The sequence below is a fragment of the Cyprinus carpio genome, chromosome A7 (assembly GCF_018340385.1).
Source record: "Cyprinus carpio isolate SPL01 chromosome A7, ASM1834038v1, whole genome shotgun sequence".
NCBI classification, from domain to species: Eukaryota; Metazoa; Chordata; class Actinopteri; order Cypriniformes; family Cyprinidae; genus Cyprinus; species Cyprinus carpio.
The window spans coordinates 29896300-29909194 of NC_056578.1; the positions used below are offsets into that span (position 1 = coordinate 29896300).

The following is a 12895-nucleotide window of genomic DNA, read 5'->3' on the forward strand; positions in this document are numbered from 1 at the left end:
ATTAAGATGGATTCATAAATGTTCTGACATTAACTCTAGGTTCATGTTCAAATGAGCTCCGAGTTCAGTCTTTATCTCTTATGCCATACATGCAGAGCTGCTTGGTTTAGAGCCAAATGTCCCCTTAGAAAGAAGACTATCACAGTCAATCTGAAAGCAGATTTATATCTCACAATTACAAAATTCATTAAATGTAATTTAGCAAATACACTGTACTACTGTATGTTTTTCTCTCTCCTGCTGTGAAAATTGTTAACTGGATTTGTTTCATTATAGTAATGTTGAGTTTTTGTAATTTATGAGTGCGCTGAAGGTTTTTTTTTTTTTTGGCTAATGATCATTTATTCACAATTTCCCTTGTGAATGTATCCACAGCATGATTCTTGCAATAGCATTTACCCTTAAATGGCTTTCAATCTGTTTTTAACATTATTTTATTTTAATGTTAATTTGAGGTATTGACATGCATTTTGCTGTTGTTCATTTGAGGGTGTTTCTTCAACTATAGGCACTTTTCCCTGGTCTAGAAAATGAACTCTCTCAAATGACATTTTCACACTCTCATATTTACTTTGTCTACTAACAAATCCCAACAGTGGACATACAGTATATGCATCACTGAAACAGTCATGAACATTTCTACCACAGTGTCATTTTCACCACATTTCAAATGGTGTATTTTGTTTGATAGCATTCTGTGGTGGAAATGACATTTTACACAGTTTTGGAGCCTGCACATAACATGCAGGGAAAAGGCCTAAGAGAATGTGGTCATTAATTAAGAATTTGTTCCCCTAAAAAATGTGTGGCCATGATTTAGCTAAATTAAAACAAGGGAACAAATGAATACATCATGGACACAATTGAACTAAAACAAATGAATAATATGTGGCCACAAATTAGTAAGTTGTGGGAACAAATTTGTGGCCATGATTTAACCGAATTATAACAAGAAAACAAAATAATTAAAGGAACACTCCACTATTTTTGAAAATAGGCTCATTTTCCAACTCCTCTAGAGTTAAACAGCTGAGTTTTACTGTTTTCGAATCCATTCAGCCAATCTCTGGGTCTGGCGGTAGCACTTTTAGCTTAGCATAGCATAGATCATTGAATCTGATTAGACCATTACGTTTCCATTACAGATTTGCACAAAACTTTTGCAATATTTTCTAAATGTCAATACAAAACTATTGCAAAATGGCAGTTTCCATTAACAAAAGTTATGTGACTAATACGTTACTATTTCCTTTTACGCTGCCTTACCTGTTGAGAACTGAGCTCATCAATGTGACAATTTGTCTCTGGCCAAGCATTTCATCCATTAGGTCCCACCAGCACCACTTTTGCAGAGGTTTTTCTTTTCTAAAAGATACTTCTGTTTGAGAGCTTTCCGTTTGGAGCGTAATATTTGCCATGGTTTCCGGAAGCCCTTCTTCCTCATATCTGCTCCGGTAAATTGGGGAATTTAGAATTTTATAGATTTAATAAAGAAGTCTCATCTTCTTTCCAAACAAACTGCACCATCTTTAAAGAATGATTATGAGATTTTTACATACACCAGGTGACCGGTAAATTGGAAAAAAATTGCAGTTTTGTGAAACATTCCTTTTTTGAATTGCCTGAAAAATACACCTCATGTGGGCGATATGTTGATTTTTTTTTTTTTTTTTTTTTTTTTTTTTTCGAAATTGATGCAGATTGTTTCAGTAGATAAAGTTTTAAAATCATATTTTTGTATTGGGTTTTCAGAGTAAAGGCATAAAATTAATATATAAAAGGCAGTAAATAAAATAATAATACAAAAAAAAAAACACCAGGGACAAAATGCCAGAGGTTGAAGAAACACATTTTGATGCCCATTACGTGAGCAGTTGTGTGGAAATAACAGCTGTTTGTCAGCCGCAGTGATTAAAGTGCTGTGTGCGAGGTTTAGAGTATGAACCATGAATTCAATAAATTAACAAGAACTAGGTTAGCAAAAATTATCTTACACAAAAAAAACAGGACATCTTTTCTATTATACTTGTCAGCTAGCTATGAAAGTTAAGCCGAATTTGGCACTTTAAAGGTTCTCAAGGGTCAGACTGTGGCGTCATCAGGAAAAGCTGAATATAGCTGTAAATTGATGTGGAGAACCTGAATGAAATGCTGTGAAACTAATAGAATACTTTTTGTTGTTGTTTTTCTGACTCATTTTCAACAAGCTGGGGTTTTACTGTTTATACTGAAAAGCAGCAGTGGTAAGTGCAATTAACTAATTACACAGTCACACACTTCAGCACGGTTTTCAGAAAAAAAAACATTTATCTAGAACTGAATAATAGATTCTTTTTTAAATATTTCAGCCTGAAACTTGCTAAGGTTTTGCACAGCATAGTACTTGAACTACAGAACTGCATGACTGAATTTCAAATAGGACACTTGAGTGCTTCAGAGTTCTGAATATGTGCCTTTGCGTCCTCCCTGAAAAAGGTATTTCTGCTGTAAAGGGAATGATTCTCAGCAGGACTGGGTCACCTCCATTATCAGAGTGAAGGTGAGCTTCCTTCATTTTCTAAGTGCTCATAATGTGTAGTTAACATTATAAAAAATCTCTTTACAGTACATGCCCATTTGTAACAATGTCGTTTTTAGAGGGGTACTGCTCCACATCTGGCACTTAGTTGCTACTTATTTCGAATTTTGCAACCAAAAATTAGGCATTTTTCATAAAATCCATAAAGTTCCATGATATTACTGTGTTTTCTTCTTTTTGGAGTAGAAAGTACCTTGAAGTACCTTGTAAATACCATAGTACATGAATATGGAGAACATTGTATTAACATCTGATATCATTGCAGTACTTCATTATGAAAAATAAGTGTGCTTAACTTTATCAATTGTGTACTTCAAATTTTAAAAGTTAATTAAAATTAATAAAATAAAGGCCACTTAGGTTAGGTTACATTACATTTAAATCATGGTTTTAATAATCTTTTGTCAGGCTTTAATTTGATGAGTTGACTAACTTTCTGAAGAATACGTAAAGCCTTGATTATATTTTAACTGTAGTGTGTTATTCAGTATTACATTTAAAGCTAATATATATTTCAAATGAACTCAATTGAAGCTTCATTATTACAAATATAACCAAATACAACACATACATGTTTCAATAGAAGTATATTTAGTGTTATATTCGTTTCCATCAATGACTGCCTGTACATTTGGCATTGAACTTAACCATAACCATATTTCAAAAACAACAGAGATAATTATGAAAATGACATATAAAGATATCTGGGCCAAAATAGCACTCTAAAGTTCAGCTGCATTTCATGTAAATTTAAAATGTATTGCATTTACATGCTGTTAAATATCCAAAAACTTCAAATTCTCTTCACACGTACTGTAAGTCTCTCAGTGTTATATTATTTCCGTCATTGCTATTATTAGTATTTTCATAAGGGCCATGATACCCCTATAGTCCTTTATTATAACGCTGCTTTACTTTCCCCAGAGAAAGTTAGATGAAAACTAGCCCTAAGAATTGAGGGAATGCTTTCAAGGTCATCCTTCATGAGTATAAATCACATTATCCGGAAAGGTCTTTTAGCTGAAATAAGGTCATGCAGACTGCCTCAATAACACTGGTTCCAGCAGACTCTTCTTTAGACTGACTCAACTGATTCACTGCTAATAACTTAAACCAAAGGCAAGAGATGGCTGATTTAGCCATTGTTTAGATCTCTCCTCCAATCCTCTAACCCTCTCAGATTTTTCCTTCCCCTCTCTACGGTCCTAGTGCCTCATCCTTATCTACTTCCCACAGGTTCACTGTTTTCACTGTCGAGGTTTATTCTTGCTTTTGTGGCTTTGAACTGATACGAGGAAGAAAAATAAAGCACTTCGGTTCTTTTTTTTTTCTATTCTGGGGATGAGGGCGCAGAGGGGTTTTTCAGGGATTTTTTCAAGTGGCAGAGTAAACGAGGAGTGGAGGGCATGTACCATTATTCAGTGTACATATTGCTGTGACTCATTATTACATATACTAAAAGTAATAATCCATGCAGGTAGATTAATTGATACTTTGTGCACTGAGACACTTTGAACCTTTCGCTGCTTCCATTTCACCCAGCATTCTGCTTGGCATGGTTTCCATAGAAACTGGTGAGCAGTGCTGGGTAGGTAAAGGAACAATCATATGAGATCTTCTGCTGCTAAAATGAGGATGTAGACGTGAAGAACAACTCAAAGGCCATAAAGTCACAGTGGAAAGTAAGAGCTGTCTTAGTGAGTGTTCAGCTCAGGAATAGGTCCAGAATGTTCCAGCACATTTGTTCCTACATCAAGGTCAAAAAGTTAGTGTTAGAGCTGCTCGAGAATATATGGAAGTTTTAAGTATTTCACTTGCCTTTCACTTAAAGCTTAAAAAGTAAGGTACATTTTTTTGTATGAAACTATTTCTTCCTAAATTACCACTGTAATGGAAAATATCAAAATATCAGGCAAGATTCTGACTTCCAGGCCTAGAAATGTCATGAAAATTCATAAAATCCTAGTCAATATAATTGCAGTGCTTGAAAGGCAGTACTGTAATCATATTCCTCAAACATTATTATAAGGCAGTTTTAGTAAATCATTTCAGAATTTAATGTGTTGTTTTGTAAAAGAAAATCTAAAATGCTTAGCATTCAGAAGGAAGTGATGATTTTAAAATGTTATTTATTCCAGATTGCAAAGCTGATATATTGATTTGGAAGCCATTATACTTTTTTTCAAGATTCTTTGAAGAATATAAATTTCAAACACTAATTTCATATAGAAATCTTTGGTAACATTATAAATGCCTTTAGTGTCACTTTTGCTGAATGATTAATGTAACGATCTTAATAAAAGTATACATTTCTATAAAAAAAAAAACAACCCCAAATTTTGTACAGTAATGTAGACATTATGAAAAGTTTCTATATTTTTGCTGTCTTGCAAACATTAGTATTTCCTTTAGGTTTTCTTTAGTAACGTTCACCTGTAAAATATTTGATTGGCCAGAAATTGCCCTTTTTGTTCCTTTTAGCTCAAACAGTAAAACATGGCTCTAGCATCAACAAGATCATGAGAATGATTTCTGCATAGACTGATCAAATAAACCTTCAATGCGATGTAAGTTGATTAAGATAAAAGCATCTTGCAAAAGCTTGAATGTAAATGTGTTTGCAGCATGAAAGTGACTTATGGCCTAGAGACCTAAAGCAGAGTGCTTCGTTACCTTATAACCTGAGCAGAGGAAGAACATCCACTTACAGCACCAGCACAGCCAAACACCAGAGAGAGGTCAGCACTAAACCTGCACTCACATAAATGTCACTAATACAATACTTAACAAGCCTTTTCATTTAATGCTGCTTAATGAATGTTTTGCTTCATTGAACACCTCTAAAGGCCAGCACAGGTTGCAATAGATCAGCCCTGATCTCCATCTTTTTTGTCAGTTGAACCATATCCATGTCCATCTTGTCCAGAAATGGTTGTTGGAACTGGCCATCAAGTTTATTCACTGCATACAAAACAGCCTTTGTGTCATATAGCCAAGAATATACATGTACTTTTCCCCCATTCTGCAGGCTAAAGGGAAGTCAGTCAAAAGTACAGGTTCAAATAGACAAAACCAAGTGACCACAGATGAGGTCAACCAACCGGACTCGATGCATAAATTGGCTAGCGGTGAAGGAACTCTGTGTGTCTCCGGGCTTGAAATGGTGACTGATGAGACACTCCAGTCGTCCCGAAGACCATCAATTCAACAAGACCCCAGCGCTCTCAACCAGCTTACACAAAATAAAGCTATGTTGCCCAGCAGAAGTTTGCAGTTGCCACAAAACATCATTAGTGAACTAAATACTGTTCTCAACAAAACAGGACGCTCTTCGAAAGAAGCCAATTAAGAGAGACAGAGACAGAAAGACAAGAGTCTTGTCTGTTGCACTTCCATTGTGCATGAGGGAAAAAAAGACCCACAAAAATCAACCCAAAAAGCACTGTTGCCTCTCAGTAAAGAAGTCAGATATACTGGAGAGTGGAGAATACATGGAGAGTTAGTACACTCTTAAGAAAAATGGTTCTTCAGCTAGAACCCTTTTATAAGGCTGCTTAAAGAACCATGCTTTGAAAGTTATAAATAACCTTTTTTTAATGATAGTTTATTTTAATTAATATTAGTATGTATACATAATATCAGTATTATTAATATTATTTTTATATATTTATTTAAACATTTTTTTACGCATTTATGTACCTGCTCTTATAATATATTGTAGCCTCTGTTAGTGTTTACATTAAAACAACAACAACGACAACACCATGTTGTGTGAATAATTCCAAAATTCTAACAATATGGAATATAAATACAGTATCTCTATTAATTACTTGGTGGAGAAGAGGAGAGTGTTTCATCAGCTTAACAGAGTTGCTCACACTTACATGTGATCAAAAAACTAAAAAAAGAGAAAAGAACGTGTTACTAAAATATGAGCTAGTTATGATTTAAATAAGTTAAATTTTTATTCAGATTTACGAATGAAATCATTTACTTGTTAAAAGTGTAGACCACGGTTGTCAAACTCAATTCCTGGAGGGCTGGAACCCTGCAGAGTTAAGATTCAACCCTAATTAAACACACCTGATCCAACTAATCAAGTCCTTCAGGCTTATTTCAAAACTACATGGTGTGTGTGTTGGAGAAGGATTGGAACAAAACTCTGCAGGGCTCCGGCCCTCCAAGAACTGAGTTTGACACCCCTGGTGTAGACTAGAGTTCCAGAAAATCAATAATGAGGTGACATTGACAGTTTCAGATTTGAAAAAAAAAAAAAGGCTAGAATAAAGAACCCTAAACTCTATAACAAAGAGCTATTTCAGCATAAAAGGGTTCATTAAGATGCTATGGTTCTAAATAGAACCATTACCTACATGTAAAGAACCTTAAAAGAACCATCTTTTTTTAGAGTGTACATAAATGTTTAGACTGAGGTACACTGGTGGGTCAAACATGGATGTAAAGACTTATTTTGCACACCTACAACTCTTTGCCATACAGTAGGTTGCATTAAGCCATTATCCTTTAATTTAGAATAATATAATTCATTATTGAACATTAGTGATTGATTTAGGCTTGGTAACATGCAGTTCCCTCTTCATTCTCACATCTGTTTTTATTCTAGATGAGGCTGAAAAAGACACTACTAACAGTTTGCACAAAGGTTCAGTTTATTTGCATGAAGCTGGCATGAAATGAAATTTTACCCTATTTTTTCAATGCTTGCTGTTGATCTTATTGTGAACAGTTCATCTATGTACAAGGTTTTTTTGGTCTTTTTACCTTATCATTTTTAATTAAAATATCAAAATTATTCTTCCAGTGAAACAACAGTTGGCTATACATTCATGGTTGGATATAAATTACAATATGGAAAAAAGGATCTATCGCCACTTCTGTTACATAACATTAATCTATTAGGTAACATTAACAGTGACCAGTACTTTTACTGCATTGGTTACTCTACTGTAGGTAATGTTCATTTCTACCACATTTCTAACACATTTGTAACATTTCAAGCTACATTCATTAACATTAATGTATTATGAGCAAACATGATAAAACTATAAACAGTTTTATGTTTATAAGTCAACACTAAAAGGCTGTAAAATGTTAGTTCATGATAGCTAATGCATTGGCTAATGTTAACAAATTTAACCTTATTGTAAAGTAATCTTACAAGAAGTAAGTTTAGTTCAGTTTAACTCTTTTTGGTTCTATTTTGATCATTTTAATAGTGATGTTCTCCAAGATCTACCAAGCATCTTTTTGACTTAGAGAATTGTGTCCTTTTATAGTTGGGTACAAAAATAGCCCTGCTGTTTTCCCTCATTCACATTCCTCTTTTTTTCATGCCAGCAAAGGTTGAAGACATGCTCCAATTGCATTGATCTGTTTAGAACTTATCAAACCTCCAAGTAATGAAAGTGGTTGTTCAGAAGTGAGCTGAATTAGTCATTCAATTCCTAATGGTCTACCATGTGTTTTTTTCAAGAGAACCTCGTGCCTATTTATAGTTGGATATAAAACTTACCCACCATTCCAAACACTCCAAAGTTGTTGAATAATGTATAATAGAATGAGTATGAGCATACACATTGAATATTGTCACCCAGTTTGATATTAAATATTTATAGTTGAAACTTCATGTAGATTATGAATCACGTAACAGCCATCTGCATCTCATGGTCGTTTTTAAAATGGTAATCATGCACTCTGTCATCAAAACATGTAACAAACTAAAGTCTGTGTGACGTTAATAAAGTTAAACGGTTCATAAAGTACACTACTATTTAAAGAAGTCTTCTATGCTCAACAATGCTGCATATATTTGATTAAAAAAAAGAAGTAAAAACAGTAATATTGTAATTTATTAATTAAAACTAAAAGCACAAAAAAATGTTAACTGAAATAAAATGAAATTCTTATTTTATTTTAGCTCATTTCCAAGGCAACATTTTTCATTTTCATTAAGCTTAACTAACTGAAATAACTAAAACTAATATAAAAATAAATAAAAACTATAAAGACGTTTAAAAACAAAAAAAACTAATAAAAATTACATAAAACACAACCAAATTATTAAAACTTAAACTAAAATTAGCATGAACAAATTTCAAAAGAACAGCATTATTGGAAATATAAATAATTTAACATTATAAAAGCCTAATCTGAAACTTTTGATCAATTTAATGCATATTCGCGAAGTTAAAATAAATCTTAGCCCAAACTTTGGAACGGGGGTGTATATACTGTATGTTCACTGTATGTATGTTGTGTCTGCTTAATTGCAGTCACTTTAGAAATGCTCTCTAAACTCCTCAACGTCTGTGTAAATATACTGGAGAATTGCCAGTGGTTTATGGTCTGCTTGTTAAAGTATGCTGCTGCCATTTTGATTTGAGAGTGTTTCTGTTACCCTTAAAGTGTTAATCAGTTTGTATTCCATGTGTTTTATTGTCTTCGTCTCATTTACTGTCTGTAATCAGGTGTAAGTGACACACCTGCACCGTCTCCCTCATTAAAGTTTTTATGCTTGAATTAATTAGTGTGTTTAGAAATAACAACTGTTGGATGCTGACACCTTGAGCACCACCACATGTTACGGTTTTGATTGAAACTTGTCGCTTCTGTGCTCCTGTCACTCAAAGTGCACGTGTGTGTTTGTTCTCACCTGTTTTCGCTGTGCTTCCTGCCTAAGCGTTACTGCTATGAGCATGCTGGCGCTTTTCTCTCATCTGAAGGTCACCATATGGTAGGAGTGTTGGGAATGAAGGACCTCAAATAATGGAAACATTATGCGTGACTTTGACTCACAAAGGAAGGTCGCTGTGTAGTGGTGAAATCCAGGCGTTTTGAATCAATTAGTTGGGCTGCATCTGTTACCTGGCAGTTAATTTGGCTACTGCTTTCTGAAAGTTTTATTAAAGGTTTTGTTTTGCTTGCATTTTGATGGAGCACATTAACAGCCCTATATTTTCAGTTGCAAATGCTTTCACATTCGTCCAGCTAACTTTGGACCAACCAAACAACAATAAGAGTCACGCCAGGCAAAAGCTCGCAAATAACCTCCCCAAAATCCATTTAAAAAAGAGATTAAGCTAATATGACACAAACATTTGCTCATAAAAGATGCAGCATGTCCCTATAGTCTGTTATTTCTATCAGGCTTTTGTTTAATCAGTACAAAGTCTGTTCTGTTAAGACTGAAAAGCAAGCATCGCCGAAGACTCACAACCACCAAGCTTTCAGATTTCATCATTAATGCATAACCTTCCCCTCATGCTATTAGTCAGTAAACACTGAGCAGTCCAGAGAGATTAGAACAGTCAATAAAGCAAGTTAGGTTTTTAATTTGCGCAACAAAATAGGAAAGGTGGGACAGTGAGGCACCGCAGGCATCGAGTGGCTCTTGTGGGATAATTCATGTTAAACTATTCAAATGATGGACTAAGAGCTTAATTAAATAAATGGTAGTGTGCTTTTTTTAGTAAAAGTGTTAAATAACTAGTAAGGCTTTTGTATTTCTGCAGTTCATTATTGAACTATAATATACTTATTAGTATAGCTCGTTGTAAGAAGTACATTTAATACATGTATACAGTATATGCAAATCTATTTCTGCTTCAGAGTATTGTGAATATAAAAGTAACCAAAACCTTATATCTCACAATTGACACAATTTCTCATAACTGTGACTTTATATCTGCCAATTGCAACTGGGTATCTCAGAGCCCATAATAATAAGAAGAAATGTTTCTTGAGCACTAAATCAGCGTATGATGATGCGACACTGAAGTAATGGCTGATGAAAGTCAGCTTTGCCATTTCAGGAATAATTTACTTTTTAATACATATTTAAACAGAAAACAGTATTATATTGCAATATTATTTCACAATATTACTGTTTTAACTGTATTATGATGAGCATAAGAGACTTAAGGGCTTTCGAAAACATTCTTAACGACCTCAAACTTTTAGTGTACAGTACATCCCAGTTCTGACTTTATACCTTATAAAATTTCTTATTTCAAAGTTTATCTTACAATTACAGGCTTCCATAGAATTGATATACATGACAAGCACAGGTTAGATTTATTCTTCAAGTCTTTGAATGTAGGCCCTAACTTTTTCCTTATTTTTCAACAATGCTTTTATGAGTCTGCAGTCTATCCACTTATGAACGTCCACTCTGATGAAATCAAACTAAGACAGTTGTGCCCACAGCATAAACAAAGACAGATCTTCATGTGGATATTGGCCACTTCAATTGGACACACAGCCATATTGCTGCCTGCTAGCAAACAGAAGAAGGGGCAAAATTACCATGAGGACTGAAAAAGCAGAAGAGCTCTGTAGACAATGTTTTTTAGCGATGCAGAATGCTAGCCAAATAAAAGACCGCAATCTTATCTGAAAATTATGAAAATTGCATTCATCACACCCTGCTTGTTTGTGCACTTCGATTACAGTCCGTTGCGGCAATTTACCGTATTATACACACTTGGGTGCATCGACTGGCTGTGTTCTCCAGCGCCTTCCGCAGGCCTCAGAGGTTAAATACCCATTGTTACATTATACGCTACACCTAATCAAGAGAGCCAGAGCATAATGAAAGCCAGCAAACATATGTGTACTACTAACAGATAATAAACCAATATTCCCTCTAAATTATTTATGGATGAGATGAGATTTAGGGGGTTATGAATCATTACAAGGCTCATCTTATCAAAATTAATAACCCTAATATTATTGCACCAGTTGTTCAGTTGGCACAGGAGCTCAGATTTTGGATCATAATGTGCATCACCACAATCCATCCCATCCCATTATGCCTTTTATCTGATGTAAATAAAGCAACTCTCGTCGGACAGCAAGATCTCTGATTGGCCACAAAACTACAATGGTGGCTAATTAGCAGCTGAAAGACAATGTAGGGCTGATGGGAGATAATATCAGCACCCACATGCTGAAAACGCTCAAAAAAGCAGATGCCTTCAACACTGCAAGTGAGAAAATCAGAGAGAAAAAGAGGTGATAAAAACAAGAGGCTTATTTAGAGATAAAAAAGAATTGTATCATAAAAAGGGGAAAGTGTTTAAATTAGTGCATGTATAATTTATACAGTTTAACATCGAAACATAAATATTGTCCAAAATATATTGGTTTAAAGGGGTCATATGATGCTTTTTTAAAGATCATTATTTTGTGTATTTGGTGTAACAGAATATGTTGACATGCTTTAATGTTCAAAAAACACATTATTGTAGGTCCTCTATGCCCCGCCTCTCTCAAATGTGTTGTTTTCTACAAAGTCCCTCCTTCTGACAAGCGCAGTATGCTCTGATTGGCCAACTGTCCCAGTGCATTGTGATTGGCCGAACATCGCAAGCACTTGTCGGAAATGTAACGCCCCTTTCCATAATCGTGAGCTTCAACTTTCAAAATAAATGTAAAGACAGTTAATAATGTCCTTAGTTTTACCATCAGTTGAAGCCCGAAAGGGGAACAGAGTCACGTGACAGACACAGTGATGAAGTTCCTATGTGTTTGCAGTACACAAGCCATGGATGTTTAAGCCAGCTGACTCCACTCACACACACACACACACACACGTCGTAGCAAAGTCAGAATTACCTTATTAGCTTCACGAAACGGTCGTCCATAAAATGCATTGCTGTTCTGTTGTAAGTAATCTTAAAGATTCCTAAATGCATCTACTTCCGGAAGGCCAAATAAAGTGCTTTTGCTTTCACCCAAAAACAGAGCAGTTTTAGGGGGGCATGGCAGAGTCTTAACTTTGATAAAGAATATATCTTTGGATTTGAGACTTTAGTCTTTGCAACTTTACAGATCTTCTTTATGCAACAAGAGCTTGTAACACTCCAAAGAAAAAGGAAAAATTGAAATCGCATCATATGACCCCTTTAATCTACAAAAACCAATGCATCTGCATGCACATCTGACTATTTAACCTTGCTGTTCAGTTATTAGTGATATTGTAGCATGCATCAATGAGGGTTGGGTAACTACGGTAACGGTAAATGATTATCATACTAGCCTCTGACATCAATTTGTTACTGACTGCATCACCGGTGCCCTGTACTTGCATTTCGATAACAAACTTTGGCTGCGTTCATTCGGTCATATTTATGCTGCCAGTGCTACATCCAGCGCAAGCCAGACTAATAATTTAACCTAATTTGTCAGAGCATTTATCATCTCTTTATTCCCCCATGCGCACGCTCACTCTCTCTCTCTCAGTCTCACTCCCCGTCCACCCAGTTACACTCAAGACAGAGTCACAGCAGTGTTTAT

At 34.9% G+C, this 12895-nt stretch overlaps 1 protein-coding gene across 2 annotated transcripts in view; it reads left to right on the plus strand.

Moving 5' to 3' along the window:
* The window catches only part of LOC109112428 (arf-GAP with Rho-GAP domain, ANK repeat and PH domain-containing protein 2-like), a 76580-nt gene extending 67458 nt beyond the window's left edge, over positions 1-9122 (plus strand). Inside the window, exons 30-33 of one of the 2 annotated variants that reach the window (XM_042760794.1) lie at positions 2208-2243; positions 2476-2539; positions 5203-5316; positions 5607-9122. In XM_042760794.1, the coding sequence (XP_042616728.1) occupies positions 2208-2243; positions 2476-2539; positions 5203-5316; positions 5607-5927 (535 nt within the window). In that variant the 3' untranslated portion in view covers positions 5928-9122. The remainder of the gene's footprint in view (positions 1-2207; positions 2244-2475; positions 2540-5202; positions 5317-5606) is intronic. The other variant, XM_042760795.1, reaches the window with a different exon arrangement.
* Positions 9123-12895: the final 3773 nt, after the last annotated feature.